The 26123-nt window shown below is 48.2% G+C and overlaps 1 protein-coding gene across 1 annotated transcript in view; it reads left to right on the top strand.

Moving 5' to 3' along the window:
- LOC119455260 (cuticlin-1) overlaps positions 1–26123 on the top strand; it is a 104253-nt gene that overhangs the window by 18235 nt on the left and 59895 nt on the right. The window contains exon 2 of the mRNA XM_037716661.2: positions 11817–11858. Within this exon, the coding sequence (XP_037572589.1) occupies positions 11826–11858 (33 nt within the window). The 5' untranslated portion in view covers positions 11817–11825. The remainder of the gene's footprint in view (positions 1–11816; positions 11859–26123) is intronic.

Here is a 26123-nt window from a genome sequence, read left to right as displayed (position 1 = left end):
TTCATCGTCACCATTTCGCTCTCGCTTTCTTTTCATCCTTTTCCACTAACGCGCGCCGGTAAGCTCACGACCACGGCGCAGAGCTGTACCCCCGCATCGATTAAAATATACCGGGAACCAAGCACATCGAGCAGAGTCAGCCGAGCGCAGGATGTTGAGCCGACTTTTGGAGGCGCAGTATAGATAGATAAGGCGAATGGGATGACTTCACGGAGAGTTGGCTCGCCAAGGCTGGCAGCGTGACGTCGTGATCCTCCTCCCAGTTTATTTTCTTCGTCCATGGCTTCTATTTATTTATTTATTTCCATACCTTCAATGTCAGTATGGCGTTACACAAGGGGAAAAACATAAAATAGGATCACATGCGTTAACACGTACCGAAATGCGTACAGTCTCTTGCAATGTGAGCTGCAACACGGCGCCCATGGTTGAAGGGGCCCCCGAGACTGCACGGCACCGCCGACATACAAATCAATGGTTTCATAAATACCCGTAATCGGAATGGTATTTAGTTGTCTAATTTTTTCGTACGTACATATCATACAAGGTCATTTTCAAGTGCAACTTTAAACAAGCAAAAATCTGAAATTGTAGCAATAAAATGCGGTATTCCTTGCTGGTCAGTTGAATAAAGGAACGAAAGGACTGATTAGTTCTGCAAAAAAAGAAAACCAACATGAACTTTATGGCGATGATCAGTACGCGATGATATATAGGACGGCTCTGAGGAAAGGTTACGTCTGAGATATTTACTGTGGTGACAACTTTTATGAAAAAGACCCAGACGCGCCACTTTTCTCCTAAATGAAAGCAAAGGGAGACCTACAGGGTTACCTTCATACAGCGAGAGTTTCAGAGGCGATGGTGCCCTAAAGAAGTTTCGCTTTGTAGCGTTAACATGAGTTTCCCAAGACAAGTTAGAAGTTTTGTAGGCACCTAGGTAGTTAACGCTGTAACCTGTTCTGGTGTTTGCCAAATATATTGTAAGTCTGGCTGTTACCAGAAATCATCTTGGGAGAAACCCGTAGTAGTTAGCACTTGTTAGTATTTAACTGCGTTTGCCAATACATTATCGAATTAAGATTACAGAAGTGCGCTTTCGGAACTGGAGGAGATCGCCCTGTAAATCACACAGCCATCTGCGAACAATCTGACGGATGAATTAATGTAAGTTGGCAAATTGTGCATGTAAATGAGCAAGAACAAAGGACATAATTCAGATTCATGCGGAACTCCGGAAATAATGGGAGTCAGTGATGAATCGGAATCGTTTACGCTGACAAACTGGGACCGGTTTGCAAAACAGTTATTTATCCAAGCAAAACGTGTGTGCCTAGGTTAAGTTTGCGAAGCTTGAAACAGAGAAGCTGGTGGGAAGCGGAAGTTGAAGTTTCTTCGAATTGAAGTCCGTTCTTGTGCCCCGTCTTCAGTATGTCTGCATTATGTGCTCATGCCATTATCCATGTCGTCACGCGCTCAGAAAATTACAACAGTCGCAACGGCAGCTCCTTGAGTTGCACTGCGTGCCGCCACCGATCGTGGCAGCGTACGCCAGGGTGACAGTCCTTATAAGATTGTCCACGGGCCCGTTCGTCATAAACATTTCGAAACCCTGACCGCGCCGACGAACAAAACCGCTTTCAAGCGCGGTTCACGATGCATCCAGTTGACCCCGCGGTGCGCTCACCTGGCTCGTTTATTTCTCCAGCCGGTGGCCGGCTCCGAAAGGTGAGGTGGACGCCCGGAGAACTCGCTTCCGTCGAAGGTCAAGGCATCCCGGCGTGAGCTCGGATTAGGAAGACGGCGCCTCCCGCTAGATCGGCTAGTGCCGACGAGCACCGGCTAGATGGGTATCGCGACGTCCATCTCGTGAAAATCGATTACCCGGGCTCCTTCCTCTTCCACGAGACGCGAACCACTGGAAAGGAGAGCAGAGCTCAAAGGGGCGGTTCGGCTTTATTTAATCTCTTTGCTCTGGAATTTTCTTCCGGAGGCTTTGAGAGGGAAAAGAAAGTGAGGAAGGGCAGGTCAAAGCTCGAGCATCGTTTGACAGGAACACAGCTGAAGGGCGTGCATTGCTCACGTTGCTGCGTAGCGCTTCTGCCTTTCCTTGTTCTGACCGCGCCCGCAACGGACATTCGCGTGAAATTCGCATCGCGCCCGAAGGCAAATCGTACACCAATAACAGGAAGGCCGAATTCCAGCCACCGCTACAATGTGGCAATGGTAACGCCTGTGATGTCCGTAACAGATCACGCGTAGCGTGCGGAATTGTTGTCAAGATTGACAGGTTAGGATGAGAGGCTATCTGCGGCGCAAGACCGCTCCGGGGCTTCGAGGAGGAGCTGTCGATGTGCCAATCATCTATAGAGTTTGCGCAGAAATACGTGCTGTCGTTGTTTGCATTCCGCTTGTACTGCAGCTGCTTCTCTGCGTTGCTAATTTTGAATATAACAAAAAAAAGGGACAAATATTCCAGTCAAAGAAAGCTTTCAAAAGTTTACGTTTGGTCGCCACATAGGAACCTTCTTTCCGTTCTTATCCTTTCTTGTCCTGATTCCTCCCGACCAAGGTCGAGAGCAATCAGGACAAGGCTTGAAGCCAAGGCTCGAGGTCTTGAGGCTGTCAATCTCGTATATAATGAACATTACTCACAAAGCTTTATTACTTGTTAGTTCTGCTCTGCGGCGCTAGTGCGTCATTGCTTTTTTTTTTTTTTTTCTACGGGCGTGGTAAGAAAATGCGGTGCGACTATGGCACCGGCTACTCTTTGTGTCATGAGCAGAAAATGTTGTGCACTTGTACACATGTACTCTTATAAACTTTAAGCATAGTTTGTGCAGGAAAACGGTATTGTAGCACTGAATGCGCACACGTCGACATTACAATGTACTAATGTAAACAGCGCAACGGCATTGCGATATCTCTTCCTTCCATAGTGAGTCTAAACATTAACCTATCTTTACCGTTTATAAGTTAGCGAGAAAGTGCTGTGCACTCGCGCTGAATATTCACACTGTTGTGCATTGAGTGGCTGTCCAGCTTCTCTTCTTTCGTGCAGACATCCTTTTCATTCTGCGCTGTTTAGGCCGCCTTTAGATTTCAAAGTTTCAATTTCATGAATATCGGCGTTACCACGAGTAAATGTATGCCTCGATATAGAGTAACAAGAAAAACTCACATAATGTAATACGAAAGACCGCGTTGCGTGTCGGCACACATTCAAGAGAAGCCGATAGAAAAAGGAAGGCGCTGATTATCGCGGAACACGACGCTTACGCAACAAACGAGTATCACGGGCTCGGCTAATGACCGACAAAAGTGATGCGCAACAAGGTCGGTGCGCACAGAAGAGCCGTCCCGAATGAAACAGGATACGTGTGATTAAAGTCCCGCGGTCATCACTCACGGCAGAGGCGCTTTCTCCGCCGCGCGTTCACCTGCGTCTCGACGGGCCGAACCCTGGCGCAGCCATTGGCGAGCAGCAATCTATAGGGTGGCGGGCGCCCACAGACGGTTCAATACGTTCCTGGGCGAAGGTGGTGTTGCTCACGCGACCACTTCGTAATGGCATCACTACCTGGGGCTCCCAGCGTCGCGCCCAACAACGTCCTGGTATGAGCGATGCTTCGCGTACACCTCTGGGCGCCTCTCCCGCGAAGTCATGCCTCGGCCGGAAAGAAACAATTAGAGACCTTTCACCCCCTAAAGGTGCCCCCGCCGAGGCGCGAAAAGGGAGGAGGCGGCTGCCAAACCGAGGGTTGCTTGAGGCCCTACGACTCCACGACCGCCGTCTTACAAGTGCGTTCGCAGCCATTCTGGCTCCTCTCGTTAAGCCTCGTTGGCACTCAGCTTTTCTATGAAATTTTCTACCGGTTTATTTCGTTTCTATTCTTTTTTTTTTCGCCTTGACATATGGATCCCACTCGTGCCGTTTATACTTTCGTTGCGCTTTAAAGGTGTCAAAATGATTTATTGTTCCCGGTATAAAATTATGAGTCGAAGCTATTGCGCAACCGGCTGGCTCAGCACCGCTTACATTTCGCGCTTGCGTTTAGAGGCGTCAAAACGATTTATAGTTCCAGGTATTTCATTGAGGTCTTAAACGTTTCAAACATAGTGACCGGGAACTTCGCTGTAAGTAGGTAAACGTCAAATTCGAGGTTTCTTTCTGTGGTTGTTAGCAAGCCTCACTGGGTAATGGCGCCCCGATGCCATGCAGCAAAACGACGTTAAACGTGAACGCACGTTTATATCACGCCATAATTTCGTGCTCTTTCGTTTCGCTGGCCGTATTCTTTCGAGCGATTAATTGTTTCAAGGCGCACTCTTGATACTTCGAAACGATTACGGCTGAAATTGTCCGATTCCGTTTTCGCGTGAAAGGGAAACAAGAAGCATAGAACCATGTAGTCCGTCTTATCTGCGCTTGATTAAGCGAGTTTTCTTTTTTTTATTATTATTTCAGGAGATATAACAAATATCATGTAATAAAAATAGCTTATTTGATCTTATCTGTAGGACAATGTTGTGTTCTGTGCGGCACACCACACTCGATAAGAACAGCACACGAATGTATCGCGGTCAGAGGAGTGTAATTTTGATAATACGATAACGTTTTTTGACACAAGCTGCTTTGATGTTCTGTTATAGTTGTGGCTTCACCTGCCGCGGTAGCCCAGTAGATGTGGCGTTTTTCTGCTGAGCTCGAGGTTACGGGTTCGATCCCGGCCCTGGTGGCCGCAATCTGATGGGGGCGGTATGCAAGACGCTCGTACGTGTAGCGTGCATTGCATGCATGTCAAAGAACCTCAGGTAGTCCAAGTTAATTCGGAGCAAGAAAACTCATTATGAGCCCTACGGCATGCTCATAATGAGATCGTGGTTTCCGAACCCCATGATGTAATTAAAATTTGGGCCCTTGCTGTTTTGCCAGAATCAGCCTCTATGCGCCTTTCCTCTTTGCAGGTATAGTGAATCGAATGTTCGTCTGGTTCACCTTACTGTCGTTGATTTTCTTTCTCTGTGATTCAGCTATATGATTAAGCGATTCGTTAAGCGGAGTCGCATTGCCGCTCTTACTAGAGCTCTAGCTCCTTCACACCTCCGGCTAGTTGGCCCCTGGCATTGATAGAGCACTGACTGCCTAGGGTAGAATATTGGGCCGGTTGGTGTAGCATGGTTGAAATTCCGGAAGACCAGCGTTCCGAAGAAATGGGAGATGCCTTCGCCGTGCTGTTCATGCAAGAGATGATGGTGGTGGTGGTGATGATGATGACGACGATGATAAAGACGTGCATGATGAGACGCAAAGAAGGCAATACGGAACCGAACTTGCGACTACGCTGAAATTCCCTCCGGACAAGCGAGGCGTGTTCGACCTCGCAAGACATAACAGGAGCGCACAAAAACGCGAGCGCCCACGTCCCCACGAGGCCCCACGGCGAGGGGCGACCTTCGTAGTCGCTGCCAGACGCGAGCGCCGGTGACGTCGGCTCTGGCGCGTCGACCCACACACGCGGCGTCGCCCACATCGCCGTCAGCTCCTTTCGGTGCGCGCTTGCATGGTGGTTGCACATCAACTGTGCTGCATAGCAGGTTCCTTACCAACCACTGCACACACCGCTGAGCATTTCAGCCTGAAAGAGTGTCCGAGGCATTCATTGCTACTTCCGTGTCGACCTCTTGTGTCACAACCAGCGTCGGTAGATCCTCAACACGGGAATGGTTTGTCAGACGTTTAAATAGCAATGCTCAGTCAGAATTGGCTGGTGAAGTCGTCTCTTGAAATTGCCATCATTCATTTGGCGGGAATACGTTCATATTACTGGAGACAATGAAGGCCAGACATCTCTATTTAGTTTAATTTCGCGCCTGAAGCTCAGCTCTAATACGAGAGTGTGACTTCGCGTGGGAATTTGTCGAAACACCCCTAGGTTGAGCGTTCGGTTTGTCGAGAATGCAATAAACCCTTTTTTTGCTGGCAACTAGACCCTAACAGCTAGACGTTGTCAAACTTGCTGTCAAACGGCCACTCGGTAAGAGTGGACGTTTTGCTACTGCAGAAGCATAGCGTGTACCGCCTATTGCAAATTAAAACACGATTTCCTGTGGTTGGCAGTTGGTGCGCGGTGAGTGGAACAGAGCAGCCTGAATGACGTCAGGAAGCGGGTATGTGCTACACTCAAGCGTGCTTGAACAGTAAGTTAGCGTTTTAGGTAATCTTGTGCCAGCCCAGCATAAATACTAACTCTGGCCGCACTTTTCATCAGACCTACGCGTGCCTAGCACATTTCATGAAAAGTTTACCATCGCTCAACTTCGTAACCTAAAGGGTTGCGCAAGAAAAAAAAAAGCAAGAAAGCACGAGGCAAATATATATCTTTTTTAATTATTATAAGGTCCACAAATTATGGACACCCTTCCTTATGTTATACAGCCCACAGTTTGGAGGCTTGCGTAACCTGTATACACGCCTATTATAGTTTAACGGAGTGCTGTTCCAATAACTTGGGCTTATTAGGTTGGTCTGAAGTGGCTCGCCTCCCTAAAATGCAGAGGCGCCTTCTGCGCCAGTAGACGCGTGCTTTTCTTTTTGCAATAATTTTGATACATGTGACATCAACAAAGATATGCAGTATGTACAGTGCGCATATCGTTGCGTGACTACAGCCTAGGAATGCTCAAATGTGTTTCTCGTGGTAATGATTATAAGCACTAGTTCTTTGCTCGTGACATCAAAAATATTAAAGCGAAGCTTTAATAAGCGAAAGCTAAGCGAAATCGCCTGTCCACAGAAAACTATCATCATCAGCATTGGCTCGAGCCTCCTCGTCTTCTCCCACAGCTGGCTCGTGCTCGGCACGCGCTCGTGCCACTGCTCCCGCGTTCGTCGTCGTCTTCCACAGCTGGCTCCGTTCATTCATTCCAGCGTAGAATTTCATTTCTGTCATCGTAATGGGGAGGCCGCGTTTATGGGGTTATGAGTCATTGCTTAAGGGGGTATGAGCCATTCATTGTATTACGTAACGGACAGATTTAATTTTGAAGCAATTTAATTTCGAAGAATCGCAAGCGGCAATGGGCGGGCGAATGCTGCTAACCACGCCGCCGAGCAAACTCGAGACATCGAACGCAAGCGACAACGGCAGACTGCGGGCATACCGTCAGTGACGTCGTTTTCTACGTCGCAGCCGAACGTGTGTGTAACCTCATAATTGCGAAATACTTTAATGAACCCTTGGGATTAATCCAGTGATAAACACCGGGCCGCACATTTCAGCTTCGCTGTAGGGAGCCTACATGCAAGCGCTGTTTTGAAACGGCGTTGCATGTAGGCTCCCTACTTCGCTGGTTAACCATCTTCAGGGAGTGGAAGCGTCCGACGGATTATTTTTTATTTTTTGTGTGTGGTTCAACGTCCCGACGCAGCAGCGGGGCTACATGAGAGACGCCGTATAGTGCAGGCAGTACGCTTCCCGAGTCAACAGCAGTCAATTCACTTTGGAGTTTCGCGCAAAGCCAGCTCATACTAGCCGTCAATCCCCTGCCTCATCGCTGTTTTAACAGCGAAGCTGTTTAAGCCAGCCGTAATTTGTGGTGCTTATCAAGAAACTACCAAGAAAGAAACTTTCTTGCCGAGGCGGGATTCGAGCCCCTGTGCCCCCTATCCCCAAGCGAGCGTCGTAGCCACTAGGCTATAGAGCAACTTTTTTTTTTCTTAAGATAGAGCCACGCTTGCAGAACATGCATTTATGCGAACCATATGATTGCGTTCGAACGTCGTCGTCTTCGTCCACAGCTGGCGCGTTCGTACGCTCGTGCTCTGCGAGGTGAAGAGGTTTTTGCGCGCTATGAAGATGACGAGAGAGAGCACGGAGCGGTCCCGGAGCGCGGTTTTGGCGTGGAGCGTGTCCCTCAAGGGCTGCATGAAGATAGCGCCAACCTTCCCTTTCCCCAAAACCCCTTATCATCATCATGGTATCGCGTTAAAGTTGGCGCAGCATTCCGGGGTTGCAAGCTGGCTATGCAACGCTCAGTGACGCTAAGTCCAGCACGCGCGAAAGAATTAGGATCATCATGGTAATAATGAAAGTTGTCGCCGTCCTTGGAAAATGCTAGGTACATCGCTCAATTTCGCATGTTTCAGCGTTGCGCGAGCCGAGTGCAAGCTAAAGCGTTTTTTTTTTTTTTTTTTTTTTTTAAGACGTTCTTTTTGTCGTCGTCGTCATTGTGTTGTTATTTTAATCTTCTTTTCGCATTTATCACTTCACACCGCTACTTCTATAGCTGCAATAATGTCGTATTTTTGTGGTGTTATCAATCAATTTTAGCTTGTCAGTCACTTCCCATTTGTTTCCACGGCGGCCGCATTTCGATGCGGGCGAAATGCGAAATTACCCGTGCACTTATATTTAGGTGCACGTTTAAGAACCCCAGGTGGTCGAAATATATTCCGGAGTCCCCCACTACGGCGTACGTCATAATCATATCGGGATTTGGCACCTAAAAGCCCATAATTTTCACTCTCCCTTTGTTCAATCTCACCGCCAACCGCAGGAGGCAGTTAACAGGAGGTAGTTATCAGTTACCGCAGGAGGCACAGCAAGCACGCGATCAAGCGCTTACGAATACAGGCCATAATAGTTTTTAATAAACAGCGCAACGCGCAGGCATTTAATTACCGCGGAGGAACAGCCCAGTGGTTAAGGCTGGAGCGGGTTCACCTGCGCTAGAAGCCACATCGATTACAGCCGTGTTTTCTTCGACGAGTTAGGTAGATAGGCCGTTCAAGTAGTCAAGAATTAAATGCTGCTTACGTTCGAAGGAGGCCAGTTCCCGCACGATAGCCGGTGGTACGTAATAGTCGTTCGCAAGGGCGCAGTGAAAACTGGCGCTACTGCTGTGGTCTGTACCCTTCAGGAAAGGGAGAGGGGGGGAGGGCTCGCCCAGTACACGTTACCTCTTAGCGATCAAATTAAATCAAAGCTTCATTCACATCACAAGTGTGCTTGCACATGTGAATAAAAGGCGTAATTGAGGCTTGACTAAGGGTAGACGTCCTCTGCAAACACGTCCAAACACTCGGTATTCGGTGCACAAAAAATACAGATTCAGAGAAGAGATGAGTGTCAACAATAGCTATAGGCACTCGATTGTAGGTGTGCTTTAGAATGACACTTACGTGTTCCAGAATATATATATATATATATATATATATATATATATATATATATATATATATATTCGCATTTCTCTCTCCACTTTCGAAGGAGAAAAAGGCCCATTCGGTGGGCACAAAAATGTTGCATTGTTTTACTGAATCTTAATTCTATTTACTGCAAATTGCTTTTTCCATCAAGTATTGTCTTCGCTGTTGTCTCCATCTCCTCAGAAACAAACGAGTATGTCTACTTAGCTAAATTTGGTAAATGTATTAATCCGCTTTCTTATGTTTGAACTATACCGCGGCGCAAGCGTTAGCATATGCGTGAATCGCTGACATCAAAGGTCGATCGCCTTTCATCGCATGCGTAATTAATTTCGTTTTTACTTACACGGGATGTGTCAGTATAGGGAGGCCTTCTACTATTTCACTTCAACAGTAACTGTAACCAGCAGTCGTGATTGCCGCCGGTGAGCGGAGAAGGTAAGCTTCACTAAGAAATTATCTCGCACTTCTCTGCGGAACGGGTCGTAAGGCAGAGCTCGAATATGATCGACACAAAGCCCCACTGCATGTTTATGCATAAACGGCGAAATCTGGTAGATATATACGAGGACATGCGGTGCGAACGCGCGTCACCTCTTTAGATCGAAAATGGAGCGCTTTCCCACGGGCTATTGCGTAGATATGTCTTTCTTCGTGCCCATATATATGCAGATAACTGCTCCGGAGACAGTCACCGACGTGCGCTGTAGCGCGGCCGCATCGGGTCAAGGTTTCGGCGCCGAGCTGATCTTCCCTCGCTCAGGAACGAGAAAAGGATCGAGCAACGGGCCGTTTTGTGTCAAGGCGAAGCCACGCTGTGCGTCGGTGACACGCGCTCGCGCGGCTCCGGGGACGAGCCGTGCAAATCGGACACGCGATATAAACAGGCTCAGCGCGCGTTAGACTTGCAAATATCGGCAGCGGCAGAGACGAGCGTATCTACCTCGATGCGATGCGAATAGACGGCGATCGAATCTCGGCCGTCAGGCGGTTATCGTGAATCGAAACCGCGCAGACGTCACCGCGCTGCCCGCGCGGGTATATCACGATGAAATGATGGCAACCGAAAAGTCTGAACTCTTTACGTGGCCGCGCATCTTGTGCATACCACAATGCGTATATTTATAATTTGCTATGCGCAGTTTTAATCCAGAGCATTTATAGAATCATTGACGCAGTTTTTTTTTTTCTTTTTTTTTTTTTGTACGTATGTCATCCGGGGCGGCTAGCCTCAATCGCACACTTAAAAAAATTGCGTGTCCGATGGCGGGATTTTAACCAGTGTCCCCAGCATAGAAACAGGACACACACGCACGCATGGTAGGTGAGAACAAGAAACTTACAAGTGCTTCCCAAGTGTAAGCTAGCACTTTGAGACGCTTGGCGCGTGCGTCGCATCCCATAGCAGCAATTTACTTATAAACCAATGAGACAGTGCCCCTTTCCCCTATTCTACCCTAATGGCAGCTCGCGCTTCGAGACGCTATGTGACATTTCAACGCCTTCAGGATCGGCTCAGGTCGGCGGCAGAAAGGATGCGCCCTGCGATGCGCGTTACGTAACAATATTGCACGTGACAAATGCGAAACACGTTTCCCACGAAGTTGAAGCACAACTTGCTCTGCTCGCTGTCATGCCTGTGCTAAGTGCGAGGTGAAGCCGTGCAACAGCCGCACAAAATTGCAACGATTCGAAATTCGGCGTCAACAAGCATCGGAACAGCTCGAGACCGATAAGTGCATTGGCGTTCCAGTTACTTTTGTGCTTAAATGCATAAAATGACGTTTTGTTGAGAAAGTAACTGGAACGCCAATGCATTTCACCGCAAAGCTTGAGAACTAATATCTCGAAACTTGTCATCATGTGAATCCGTACCAAGTGGATCCGACTTGCGAACTCCACGGCTAGAATTTGTAAAATGCAGTATGGGTCATAAAAGTTGAAAGATGAAATTTTAATTAGTGAATTCTTGGTAATGAGTCGATTATGCATTTCAATTTTTTGTGCAAGTAATGTCCGCCTCTTTGAGTAGACCAGCTCATGAACTAGAATGTTGCTATCTACCACAGACAACCTTTAAACATTTTGAAAGGGTTCGCTGAAACACCCTGTGTATATTTACGCAGTTTTACCCAAGTGCATGCTTGGCCTGCAGACGTCTGCTGCAGCAAAGTCTTTCTTTTTTTGTCTGCGTATAAGTTAGTAGAAGAGGTGGTACAGATGAGCTGACGCTGTTTCCAGATGCTTTTAGTGGCATCCAGAAAAAAAAGCAACCAATGCGTGGAGAAAGCAGTATAGAGCCAATGGCCCCGAGCACAGAACAGAAACGAGCCTCGCAGTCGGAAAAGAAAGAACTCGTTCCGGAACAGTTTATCACGCACACAGTAGTTCCGTTTCTGCTCGTTGGCCGCCTCGGTCCCCGAGTGGTGTCAGCTTTATGGCCCGGATCTTGCCGCCGTTACGGTTCGCCATGTACGGTATGCTCGCTTTTGTCCCGCCTGACTGACTCAAACGAGCTGTCCGCCTAGCGGGCTTTTTTTTTTTCTCTGTCTTGCCGAAGGTGTTGCGTGTCTTCTAACCTTGCTCTCTTTCCGTTTCGTTTCAGTCCATCGACATGCAGCCAAGGCTACCTGTGATAATATTATTGGTGAGTGCATTTCCTGCCATTTCACGGCTTCCTTAGCACCGAAAGAAGACCCGCGAAGTTCAGCGCAAAAAAAATATATATATTTATATATTTTCTGGCATACAGATGCACGCGCGATGCTGTCTTTAACGCGTGGTTATGCATGGATGAAACTTCATTCTGCTGCTCATTAAAGGAAAAGGGATAGCAGGCGAAAAGCTACAGTGATACATGCATGCCGCCGCAGCACTGTTTAGTTATTGTCGCGGGCAATCTATTTCATTTTTAATCCTATATAAACAAACTTAAAAAAGGACCCCTCGATTCCGAACGCGCGGCGCTAACCACTACGCCACGAAGCGCACATAAACAAACTTAGGCGTCCGTTGTCACCGAGGCACCCCGACTCCTACCTACCTCTCCCATAAACCTAACGAAAGAAGGGAATTCCATTACATTTCGCTAGTGCATTTTTCAGTGATCCCTGAGCTATCATTTTGCAGTCAACAATCCTGAGCAATAGAACGAGTGAGTGTATCTCAAGCCGCTGTTTATCAAGGGGTTACCGAGGGGCGTTGTTCGAGCGCAGGTCCTCGCTCTTGAGGCAACTTGTCGTGCCACTCGGCGTAGTCGATCATGTGGTTGCAGTCGAGGTGCGTTTGGGGAAGTGGCCATTAATTGGCGACTGTTACTCCTTTCACGTAGGTATGGACTAATACGAGCAATACGACTGATAGGAGTTCAAGCTGAATAACCCCAGCGCGAAGGTTTAGCGAGCCTAATTAAGGGCACCGCAAGCTACACAAACACTGCGACTGCGCTAATTGGTTCACGGGTAGTCGGTTTTGTGCTGCATGTAACCGCGAGCAGTCGTGCAAACTCCATTCGAGAGACGACACGCGCACACGCTCAAAAAAAAAAAAAAAAAAAAAGAAAAACACTGCGGCACGAAGAAAAATACCTTAAATCATTTTCAACGTAATAATACGAATTAAACAAGTAATAAAGCAGATAAAACCAAGCTTGACAGTTAGGTCCGAGCAGCTTGTGAATTTGTGGACAACGCTCTGCTTCGCTTAACCCTACAGCGAATTTTCGCTGGCGACTCAGTAGTGTACTGAACTAGGGTCTGTATCCGAGTTAGTTGGTACGAGGTCATCTTAAAGCAGATACAGCGCAAATAAAATGCGGGCAGCGGAAAGAACAAGGACATACAGGGCGCTACTTCCAACTAAATTTATTACGCAAGAAAACCCGCGTACATGCAGACACCATTCGTAGTATGAGTCAGAAAACATTCGATATCTCGATTATTCACCGCACACCAATAGTGTACGTCGCGTGTGTTAGCAAATAAGCCGCGTATGTTAATGTTTTAGCAAACTAGTGCAGTGAAATTTGTCGTTATCTGTGTGTGCTATCGATTTAGACGAGTCACGTAGGCGTACGCGCATCTAGTAGCTCTTGTTTGCAAGTTGATGATGCTGAACGTGCTTTGGGCACTCGAGGTGCGTAGGTGACGCACATCTTCGTCATGTCAATGAAAAAAAAAAAACGTTAGGAATAAAACACGCTTGTTGCTGCGCAGGTAGTGTTATCAGCATGCTGTGAGTGTTGTTGCTATCGCATTCATTGCTTCGCCCTTAGGGCGAAACTGTGACATTTTTTTAGTAAAGTAACTGGGCCGCTCCTTTCGTTTGCTACGTGCAGAAATAAATAATGGACTACTTTAGGAATTACTTGAGACTAAAAAGTATACGAAATAGATCATTTCATATTTTAGTTTAGTGGTTGTGTATTTGCATTGCTCGTGTCTTTATTTTTTCTTCGTCTTCAAGCGAAAGTAAATCAACAACACGCGGAGTTTCTGTAATGGTAGCGGAGTAGCGACAGAGTTGGTGATCAGCAAGTGATGCCGCTACATGCACAAAAAAAGAAAGAGACAATCCCGATTAAGTACTCCGTCTTATACTGAGGGATGGCGATGATTGTGGTCAGTATCGTCAGCAGACGTCGACGACGTGTACGAAGAAGGGTTTCATGCTTACGCAAACTTTTGGGCACGGCATAAGCGATTGACAAGGACACGGGAAACACGTAAGCGGCAACCGCACGGAAAGCACATAATTACAGCGTGGCGGCCACTGGCGTGTCTATCTTACGGTACGCGGCCGCCGCTCCAGTGATCGTGACACCCTTTTTCTTCGCTTTTATTAATTTCTTATCATCTGTCACACCCGGTCCCCAATTGCGGCAACTGGCAATACTACGCCACACGTACATCGTGGAGCCGCACCACGCAATTGCTGGTTTACACGCAGAACGAGCGTATTCTGGTTGCACAGTCTTCTAGTGAAATTATTTTTTTAAGCCTGGTGAACCTGAAGTATTTTCGTCAGGCGTTCTTCATCATCAGTATATCAATTTTCCTTCTAGCTTCGAACGAATCAACGCTCAATACTGAGTCTGCTTCCATCCTCAAAATAATTATGGGCTGTGTGACACTTGTGTTTCATTGCATTCATTATACTAAGCCACGCCATATCGGTTTCTTGTGCGCTTTCTAGTTGCCGCACGCAGTTCTCGATCTCCTACGAATCTCATTTAATCCCACATTGTGCGTAACACACTTGGGAAGACAGAAAAAGGAAATGGCCACCGGCAGACGACGCGGGCCCGTGCGACTTCACCGTTGCTTTCGCGGAGCCAATATTGTCGACGTCGTCGCTGACGTCGTTCTCCTGCCACGCTCGGCCGCGCTTCGTCAGCGGACGAGTCCGGAGCGTTCACCTTGGCAGCCGCCGAAGACAGCCACGTACCGTCTCAGCTCAGCGTCGCACGCGAGAAAGAACGCCGTCGAAGTGTCGCAGTCCTCGGAGACGCCTGTCACGCTCCGCCAAACAAAGAACCCAAGCAGATGTGCGAGGCAAGTCGCCATGCTCATTCGGCGGCTTCATGGACAGACGAATGGGAGATGACGACCGCCTTGTTCGCGAGCACTTTCTCACGTCCATTACTAACGTCACCTATAACAAAAACAACATCATAACAACAGTGTTCGAGTGCACTTATATGAAAGATTACAGAAGTCTTTTTTTTTTTCAATTTGTTTTTCAGGCGGACACCAATACCCGGTAAATTACTCTATTTAAGTGGCCTTCCACGATTCAATATACCAGATATATTACTAACGTTAACAAATGCTAAAGCGAACACGGTATAAAATCCCAATTCATCATTGCAATATAAGAAGGATGACAGAGCCAAAAAAAAAAAAAAAACACGCGTTGATCTTGAGGAAGAATCCTCGAGCACGAGGAAAGCAAACGCCATATCTGTAGTGAAGGTATCGATATTCATTTTGAGTGCTTTTCTTTATTTTCTTGTCCGCATATTCGTAGCGCTGAATTATACCTATCATTTTCCAAAGTACGGGGCGCAATAAAGTCGCAGCATCTGTTGCTTAAATGCGGAAGCATCGCCACGAAGACAGCACAGGATAGCATGACGCGATAGCAACCGCACTTCGTAAGCCTTCGTCATGTGCCTGGCCGCTATCTCAGCCGGTTGTTCGGCACCGCCTGAGCTACTCTCTCCGGCCGCCTCGCCGGTGGGCGCTCCTGCGCAAGGTTTGGCGGTATGCACACAACCAACCCGGCGGGTACGTGAGTCCGGTTTCTGTGCGGAGGTCGGAGATAACGGGCGTGCTGCCTCGAGTTGAGGTTCTGGGATGGCAGCGGACGGGACGATTCCGCATCCTTTGGTGATGATGGCGACCTGACCTCCCGGAACAACACAGGGGCTATGAGAGACGCCGCTTCGGGTTAACTTTAACCACCAGTAGTTCTTTAGCATGGCACAAAATCTCGGTTCAAGAACGTGTTTTGTATTCCGTTTGCCCAGCAAAGTGCCTGCCCAGATCTGGAGTCGAGTCCGCGACCTCGTGCTCGCATGTATTTGTTTTGTTGTGCAGCAAGCCCGCGGTTCGACGACAGAGACGTTCATGCTGCAATCTTGACACTCCACCGATCTGTCTGTTTCCGCTCTCAAGCTGGCGTGCCTTCTTCGCAGTAGTCAAGGAAATCTCCTTGACTACTGTGCATTACATTAGATTGGTCGACCGCCAGTGGGCGTTATCGGGGAAACTAAATCATAATCCAACTGAAATCCAACGAAATCTTAGTTCAGTTCTGCGCACCTTGTAGTGCGTCTGCAATCAACGATGAAATTTAGGATAATAACGAACGATTGTCGTGCTGTCGAAAGTTGGTCGTGTTGTCGTTTCATTTTGTTGTCCAAGGTAACTAATAATCATGGTCGAAATACGAGTACATTGGATTTTTTTTCTGTAGTAGTGAAACGGTACTGACAACATTGCAGATATTTCTTGAAAGTTTAAAGCAGTCAGTAACAATGCGTAACGTTACGCATGCATCCACACAGCTTAATTTTGTTTCTGAAACTGGCGTTAATTTATAGCTAAATACCGAGGACGAAAACAAGATGACCCAAGAGAGGCTGGAGAAGGTCTCTATTTGCGAAAAAAGAACTTGTTATAATTACCTTAAGTTTGAAATTTTCACCGCAATTGCACTTCATTTTTTACCTATATATTTCAGCTACTGTTGTTTTATATAATTAAGCCATAGAAATACCGGATGCCGTAAATGTGTTTCTTCCTTAATGACATGTTGCCCAGGAACGTTTTCCTTGTGAATGTATAACTGGACTTACATAAATTAAACAAACTTTAGAGCTTCCAATTGATGAATCTTCAAGTCCTATTGATATATTTACCACTACACTCACAGCGTATGACGCAAATATAGGGCGAGGAAAAATAGGAGGGTGCAAAATCTTCTTGTTGAATTCTCCTCGTTTACCGCCAAAGCAACGTAGGCATTCGAATTTTTAAATTTTGACGCGACTAAAAAGGAGCGCTGCAGTATAATGCGGAAAGCATACCTAGAACAGATACGCTGATCGTTGAATATGTCGTGCATGACAGCGAAACGTTAAAACTTTGAACACTTTTTTTTTTCTTTTACTTGCATCTCGCTTCCTTCCTTCCTTTCACTATGGCGCAGGGGCATTCCTGAAAGCTACATTCTAAAGCCTGGCAGGGCGTTGAAGCCGACTGCAATGTAGATTCGCACATTCCACTAGATTATAGCTTTCCGGGAATCCTCACTCCTTCACACCCTCCCCACACATTTCCCTTCACTCCTACACATTTGCTTTGGCGCTCTCAAACTGCCACCAGCGTGAATGCCGAAAATTCCGAGATTGTTCGACGCCAGAGAGACGAGTGTGCGACAAAATATTCTGAAACTCGAGATAGGAATTAATGCGCGCGTGGAAGGGAAAGTGGGGAGTGCTGGGAGGACGGAAGGAAGCTGCGCACTCCGGAAAGAGGGGCCCCGCGGCTCGAGAGAGCGCGTCACGTAACCACAACGTCGAAAAACAAAAAGGAGCAGTGGAGTATGAGGGCGCTCAAGTCGGGGCATAAATTTCACCGCCAGCATAATCTCGAGGAAGCACGACGTCACGCACCGGTTGCGACCGCGCGGAAATGGACGTCAGGAACATCCTAAACAGAAAACAAGGCACGAGCCTCGAAGCGGCCAGAAGCCCGACGGCGCATAAGGAATGCGCGAGCGACTGCGGCCCTCCTCACCTAACGGTTGTATGCATAAAGAAGCAACAGGGAACGTGAGAGCCTTTCTTGGAAGTGAAAAAATGAAAAGCAGATGAACATGTATCAACAGATAATCTGCGACCAGACTTCGACTTCGAACAAGTAGGGCATTCGACAGAGAAGCCATCTGTACTCGCATAAAAAGCTGACCTCAGCGGAACCGCTTACAGTATAGTTACAGCGCAATTGAATTTGCGACCGATAGGCGACACTACAGCACATAAATAATGTGCGAACGACTGCGGCCCTCCTCACTTAACAGTTGTATGCATAAAGAAGCAACAGGGAACGTTACAGCCTTTCGTAGAAGTGAATAAAGAAAAACAGATGAACATGTATCAACTGATAATCTGCGACCATGCACACTTCGACTTCGAACAAGTAGGGCATTCGACAAAGAAACCATCTGTACTCGCATAAAAAGCTGACCTCAACGGAACCGCTTAACAGTCGTTATACCGCAATTGAATTTGCGACCGATAGGCGACAGTACAGCACACATCTTCCTCCAACACGCGATGGAGGTTCACCAGCTCTTCACTAACGTGCGACGGTACAGATAACTCCTTGCTAAAACAATTTGTCGGGAAAGTACAAGATATTTGCAGGATGAAGTGCACTTCACATGAAGTTGTCAGCAGCTTTGCATTGACACGTCTTTTCTGAAAATATCTTTTTTTTTTTCGCTTTCTGACAACGAATACTAAGTAGACACGTAAAAATGGCTGTTAGGTTTCACTGGTCATTATTATCGTAATTATTGGCCCATTTACGTCCACTGCAGGGTGGTGGCTTCTTCCAGGGATCGTGCATTACCCACTGCCGTGCGTCAGCCAAAACGCGCTATACCGGCGGATTCTTTATTCTGCTCCTGATTATTGCTGCCTGCGACTTCGATTCCTCCCCACTGCCAATTGACAACTATGCGACTCTAACAGGCCACTGCTAATTCTTTAAGCACTATGCGATCTGGCCAAGCCCACTTAAAGTTTATCTCGGCTACAATTTGCGGTATCCGCTTTTTCATTTTAACCCACACTGGCGTCCTCTTAAGGCTGTCATTTTCCGTTGCATCCCTCGGTGCATGCTCCTTGGCTGCCTTCTCAAAGATAGCGGTAAGCCACCGTTCACGACCTGGGAGGGCCTGTAAAATGCTCTCCAACCCATTTCTATTCTTCTCATAATAGAGAGTTTTAGAATAGAGGCCCCAAAGAGCTTTGTGGGTGTTAACGTTGGGGCATGCAGGTGTGAAGAGTTTTAGAATAGGGCTTTGCGTTTGCGAATAGCGTCTTGCGCTTGCAGTGCCACTACGGTGTCAAAGAAAAACTATTTTAAATATTAAAATAAACTATGCCATTTTATCATAAGAAGAGTAATTTTGACTTTCGTGCTTTTGCGTTTAATTACAATTGAGAGGTTATTCGATTAGCAGCAAGCGATTTGTTGCGCTTAATTTTGAGTAACCAACTTCACCTGCCTTCACCAGCCAAGCTAATCCACGTTAGGCCTACGAGCCAAGAAATCGACAATCGAATTCGAAATCAGTGGCGTCTAATGAATCAATCTTCACTACAAACGTTCGTTGAGAGAAAGCGATAGCCGCAGTCACTTCTCCTAGCTTACGAACTTCATGCGTTACCACGAATCGAGCCGTTTGGTACTCGGTTAGAGCCGTCGCTTCGATGGGTGCCGCCATGTTTGTTGACGCAAAGCTTTTGGGGCAGCTTTTGGGGCTCCCGCTAAATCAGTGAAATAGCGGGCCCAACGCAAAACCCAAACGCAGTTTGCGTCTTGCGCATGCGCAGTGGTGTCGACGCTATTTCTTTAGGGCCCAAAACGTTTGGGGCCCCTATTCTAAAGCTCTCTAATACGGAACCCCGACGTGACTACGGGGCCAAAATAAATATATCCCTCGACCTTCACTGCTGGCACAAAAAAGTTGAACTCGCCACATTCACGTTTCATCCCCTTGAACGTATCTTAACACTCTATCGCATCGTTTACTCAATGCGTGCGGGTGGAGTCCCAAGTCAGGCTAAGCAGAGAGTTCACAGACGAATCATCGACCCCGATCTGCTAACCTGACACGACGGCTGGATATCGCCTAGACAAGCCCACTCTACCAGACGTTGTCGGGTATACATAAACGTAGCGTATGCACCTGCCCTTTATAGCATACGAACGTTGCGTGCATGGAGCGAAGTCTCGTGGTGCCCATTGAAAATGTCCGGGCCGCGACGAAGAGCGGTGCAAGCGTCATTGGTACACCAGCGCAACGCCCTGTCAGCCATTGTTGCAAAGCTGCACCCGCATTGGCTGATGACTTCTCCTTTTGAACTCGCGCCAGGCTTCATTCCGCCGCGCCTCGGCGTGAACATCCCGATGCGTCGCCATCGACAGGTCGCGATGCCGCACTTCCTCCCCTTTCGGTCGTGACCGTCTAATTCGGCGGATCCGTCCGCATTCACGCCTCGACCGCGGATCTCCCTGTGTATGGAGAAGCCGCCCACCCGCAGAAAAAGTCGCGCCTTTCCACTCTTCCGCGAAGTGCATAGGCGGCGGCGCGACCGCGAACTCTGTAAACGTGACTTCCGAGAAGACGTTCTTTTGACAGGAGTTCAGTAGTCAATACTAAGTGGAGAGAACGTGTACCTCACTCGCATTCTTTCTGTCGCTTTGGTCTGTTTCTTGCGCTGTCTGACCACCCGGATGACGAAAATCGCGTTCGCTGCGTGCGCCATATGTGAAACAACGTGTGAGTGCACGCTATGAATGAGGCGCTCACTTTAAGACGAGAGGCAAATAAGCAAATGTGTGGTTTGGGTGACGTCGGGATGGTGAACTTAGGTGAACTTAGTGCAGGGGCTGATAAGATCTCATATGTTTACTTTCACTTTGAATTCCAACCGTTGTGATTTGCCCTTGAACGTGCAAGGAAATTCAATGTTTGATGGCAACCCGTCTGGCCGCTAAAGTACATATAAAGACGGCTCCCTATTTTTCGGCTAGTTTCGGCTCCCACACGGGAGCCGAAACGTCATTAAATTGTGGTACTATTTTCGTCCGTGCTTCATTTCACGTTTTTACGATTTGTACATTACAAGCCAGGTGAATGACACGACCATCAGCACAGACACGACAGCACAGAAACCCGCGAATACACGCCAAGTGCCTCGAGCGGCCGGTCGCGCGTCAATTTTTCGTGTATTCGCGGGCTTCTTTCATGCTCCGAAAAACACTTTTATGTAGCACGTATTGAGCAACAGAAAGCTGTATCGGGGGCTTGTCATATTGGTCTACAATTTTCTCATTTACACTTTTCATCTAATTATAATATTTGAGAAGTTGGTTAATTAATTAAGACTAATTATGCAATTAGGCGGAATGTAAAAATTGATCTGAGTATCTCCTAGCGACTGGAAACAACATTACCTTGGTTCTGTCCAGATACGTGGCATTTGCATATTTTTAAAGCTTGACTCAAATTACGTGGGACACCCTACATATATTGTGACCTTTGTCGTGGATAAACAAGAACACGTCCCGAGATTACAGAGTGAATAAGATGAAAGTTCGATCAGATTATTGCCTTATCTCCCACAACGATATTGCAAGCAAATTCAATTCAAAGTAAGTGCAATTGCACGCAGCCTGCATGGTTAGCAGTAGTATAAAAATTAATTATCCGCTTCACTAAAGCTTCGCTGCACATAGATTCGAACAAGTGCATTGTATCGGCATAATGATTTGTACTAATTAGGTAATTTGTTCCCTGACATTAAAGAACGCAATCTGCTATCACGGAGTTCGTTCATTTTGCTGACGGCGTTAGAACTCAGAAAGAGAGGAACACGCAGAAAAAAAACGCACATATCTGCCTCAAGGCCAAAAAACTGGCCATGCACAAGCAGATATAGTGGGATATGTTGTACTGCCAGAGATATGTAAAAAAAAAGGAGAGAGAGAGAGAGAGAGGGGGTGGCTAACATAGAAATTAAGAGAAATTGGAATACCAACCGTAACCGGAAGCAGCAATAGAATGCAGCGCTAAATTTATTAAAAGACATGAATTAGGATTCATCAAGGACGCTGGCACCAATTAAGTGCTAAAGTCAGCACTTGCCCTGATTGTACCTTTTCCTTCTGCGTTGTTTGAACGCTGCCAGCATGTCGCTGAATTCTTCAGCTTACCTTTACAATTTACCTCATAAACAGGCTATAAATTACTTTTCCTTCGCTCACGTCAAAGGGTGCCCCAGCTCGGACGAGCTCTGACGTTTACTACAGTTGAACCTCGTTATAACGAAGTCGGATCTCACTCAAAAATACATGCGTTATTTCCAATAATCGTTATAACCATATATCCGCTACGCACTGATATCGGCGAGAAACATTTAAAACTATTTCGTTATATGTGATAACTATATCCGCGTTCGCTATATGGAGGTTTGACTGTAAATCACGCCGATCAGCAAGCCCTAGTGCCCATCGAGGGCTTGCTGCTGTGTGCGTATGCCGGGAACTTCCACGATGCCCTGATGAACCACCCAGAAGCGCGCGTGCCAAACGACGTTTACGGTGAATGACACGAGTGAACGGCAGGCAGCGAACGAGAGCGGAGGAGTGGCATCTCGCACAGAGCCGGAGGCTGAATCGCAGGGGTGGTTGTCACTCGCGACGGAAGCTCCCCCATGCGGCGCTGCGACATTGCAAACGGCGGTCGCCACCACCCGTGCCACAAAGGCACACTCCATCACCATCTTCCGATCGTTCAACCGAGCGCCGCGTGAAAGGCAGACACTCACAAATGCACCCCTCGTCATCGCCGCGGAACTACTACGGGGTTCTGAACGGGACCCGCCCGGTCTCTTCTCTCTTGTGACGTCACGTCCGCTTCTAGAGAGGAACGGCGGGAGACGCCCTCTGGTGGAATCGTAGGGCTTCTTTGCGCAGGAAAGGGCACCGAGCGGCTTTTCTACCTGTTTCACTGCGTCGCTCTCCCCCTCATTTAATTTTCGCGCACACACATGAGTGTGACTCGAGTTGGTTCTGCGTGACTGGAATGATGAACGAGACGCGAGTTTCTTCTGGCATTTTGAGAGTGACGTTGGTAAACACAGCGGAAGCGTTAGTGAAGGTGTAGTCTGCTCTACGCTTGTTCCGGCGTGGCGTTTGGCCCACCCACTCAGCGTCACATATTTTCAAAGATTTCACGCGCGTGTAGTGGTTACTGCATTCTGATTTAACACGGTAGGACATGTGCTTTCGTTTTGTGTAAGAATGCGTCAGCATTAGTCGGTCTTTCGATGTTGTGCACCTGGCAGGGACCGGGCGAAGACAAAAAAGGTCGTTTGTGGTCTGTTGTCGATAATTGTCAGCAGTGCTACAAAGTATATGTTGACAGCGTTAAGCGCGCTTACTGTTGCAGTACTTCGTGATGCTTGATAGAAGAAGTGAAGTACCAGCGTAGTTTAGCCAAGAGGTGCGAGAAGACACGACCCTCGCTCTATCACGTGAACACAACTTTCTCTGTTCCTACACTCATTTACGTAAACGACGCGAATGAAAACGTTACGTTGAGTTCGCAAGTATACAAAGGCCGAAGGCGCTTTTAAATTTTGCGCGTCCCACACTTGCACTGTGATGGAATCAAGCCAGTTGGTCGATTGTATCCTGCGAAGTATTGCGCCTGACGTATAAATATAAATATCCTGCCACAGTAACCTAAGCCGGGCATTGGAGGAGTATCCGAAGACGTCTTCATCGGTGCATTCAGACACCCGTTCGCCAAAGGCATCGCCGTCAACAAGGCACGTTGTCGATGGTGTTGTGACGGCTCGGAGGCCTAAAAGACACCACCTGTATAGATTGCGTAATGACGTGCCAAGCCCGCTCTCGCGAGACCGATTGCCGTTAGCTCTCGCGTGTGAAAGCATCGCATGCAAGCCGTACCGACAGTCGCTGCAGGCGGGGCTCTGCGCAGACGAAGACCAGTGAAAGCGTTCGTGGCGTCGGCCGTGCTCAAAGAAGAAAAACCGGCGACACCCATTCGAGGCCAGCGAACCTGTTAGGGCGCTGCTTTGCGTGACAGGAAGCGCAGAGACGATCCGCGCAGCTTCCGCGCGGCGTGCCTTTAAGGGCGACTCGCACTGCCGCCAGAGGCGGGGCAGCGCGAGTAATAACTCGATTTCGACCGGCAGTAATCCGAACGGCGTGCCCGTTCATCTTGTGCAATGCGGCGAGCGGCTAGTCTGAGGCTGTGGGTAGAAACGGTCGCATATTTTGCCCGTAAGGAGTCCGCCCTAAGGCGAGAGCCGAGCACGACGCTAACAAGCAGCAGCGCGGTCACGACTCGCGCCTCCTTGAGATGCAGCGTGGTACAGATGTGCACGATGCAGAGATCGTCCCGATTGCAGTTACAGGTGGTTGGTGCGAGCGAGGCTTCCACGTGCTTACCTCACGGCGCATTATCTGTCTCTTTCACTGCTGCAATCGTCCACTTCGTTTTCAAGGCAGATGCTTCCGACTTTCTGTACGCCTTCTCCAAAACAAAGCATCCTCAGCTTCAATATTCATGTGACACTTTTAAATAGCCGACCCGGTTTGAAGGACACTGCTCTCAAGTCGTGAACCCCCCTTTCATTGGAACGTATACCCTGATAAAAGCTACGTAGGCAGCAAGTTCTGATTTATTTCTTATTCATTTTTTTTTACATGGCTGAAATTTGGAAGTACTCATTCAAGAGACCGAACATCGAGTGCAGTATTATAGTCTGGTTCCAGGACAAAATAAATATACAGTCGCGATATTAGAGGCAAGCAATCGATGAGGGAATATGCGCTGCCTTCAACGCCACGTTGTTGTGGGGCCAAGCAAGGAATGGTGAGCGAGGTCACAGAGCGGAGTAATCTTTACACCTTCGCTGGGAAGGCTGTTGCAGAATTGTTCCATACCGCAGTTCTCCTGGAAGACTTCAGTGATGCATGGTTCGGGCAGGAGACGCTGGTTCAGGTCTTGCCCCACCAGTAGCCAAGAAGAGCAAGATCGGCAGAGAAACCCGTTTGCAGCGCATCGCGCAAAACGCCGAATGTGAGTGATCTCCGCGAAAACTGCGTTCCGCACCACTGAGCTCTCGTGGGCTTCTTCTTTGCGTGCGCCGCGGCGTCCACGAGAGGGCGTTGACACTTACTCGTGTCTGTCTACACTGCAGCAGTGGCGTGGCTTTTTCGCCATTGTAACGACTGCCCGCAATGAGCCCAGCAGCGCGCACACGTTGGCGCCTCTCACCCGCAGGATTCGGCAGCGCCATCGAAGTCGCTATAGCGCGCTGGACCTCCAGAAAAACGAGCAGTGGGCATCGCACCAGCTAGCGTTCGGGATGGCTGAGCAGGCATGCAGTTTCGATGGTCCTTTTGAGTATTTCAAAGGCGTACGCCAGCAACTTCCTTTCCTTTCCTTTCTTTCTTTGTTTTGTTCAGGAGAGGTGAGGGATCTTTTTAATGACCAGGCAGGGATGAAAGTGCCGAAGTGAGCATCGCGGAAGCGCTTGGGCCTTGCTCACGTCACACGCGCACGAAGTCACGCAAATTGGTCACGCTGGTGGCGCGCCATTCGAGGGAGGGCTTTGCTTCTTCATTATGCGAAACGTGGTAAGCTCGCGAACTGCGATCGATCGTCGCTGCACGAATGTTGCAGGATGGGGATCCAGGCACACGGGCCAGCATCCTTCTTCGTCGGTGCTGTTGTGGTTTATACGTGCGGGTCCGTACGCGCGCTAACGGAGACGAGGATGAACGATCTGTACGTGCGCTCAGCCTTAGCAAGGGGGCAGTCTCCTCGGCTCGCCGCTCACTCGTACTGATCGCCGAGCACGCTGAAAAGGATGACCACTTAGGCCGCAGCGGTCGTGGCCCGTTACTCTTTCCGAGCACGCGTCCCTCGATCCGCTCGTTCTCTGCGGGGGCCTGACCCCTTCTCGCTCTGCGCATTTGTCGTTACGGTTTCTCTGGTCGCATAACGGGCCCACCCAGGATCGCCTGCTGCGATCGTCGAAGGTTGCCCGAGATGAGACTAGTGGGCGGCGAGGTCAGAACAGGTGCGCTTCGCATGTAGTCTGTGTACGCAACAATGTTAAGCGGTGTAGCGTCATACATCCTGCGCTGGCACGACCTTTCATTTGGTGCCGGCGGGGAAAGAATAGCCTTATTCTTCATGATATACAATGCGAAGACGGAGATGCTTTCCCACGCCACGGAGTTTACGGTTGGGACGAGGCAGGGATTGCATGTCCCATTAATTCAAGGATTGAAACCCAATCTCATCGATCAGCTACATAGTAATCGTTCAGGAGCTTTCCTCCTTGAATTACCGCTTTTGCGGATTCTTTTCCGACAATATGCAATTGGGGTTCTTTCTGGCTTTATACCTATAGGTAGGGGTAACATATAGTATACTGAGAGGTTGAAGGAGCACGCTTCCGGCTACTCCATCTTACTGATAGTAAAACAGCATAATAATGCTAAAGAAATCAATAAAGTAGCATAGAATATGAAGAGGATGACGATGAACCTGCGATTTACCAGTTATG

Source organism: Dermacentor silvarum, chromosome 6 (genome assembly GCF_013339745.2).
Source record: "Dermacentor silvarum isolate Dsil-2018 chromosome 6, BIME_Dsil_1.4, whole genome shotgun sequence".
NCBI classification, from domain to species: Eukaryota; Metazoa; Arthropoda; class Arachnida; order Ixodida; family Ixodidae; genus Dermacentor; species Dermacentor silvarum.
The sequence above is the reverse complement of the archived record's forward strand: the minus strand, read 5'-3'. Positions and strand labels throughout refer to the sequence as shown.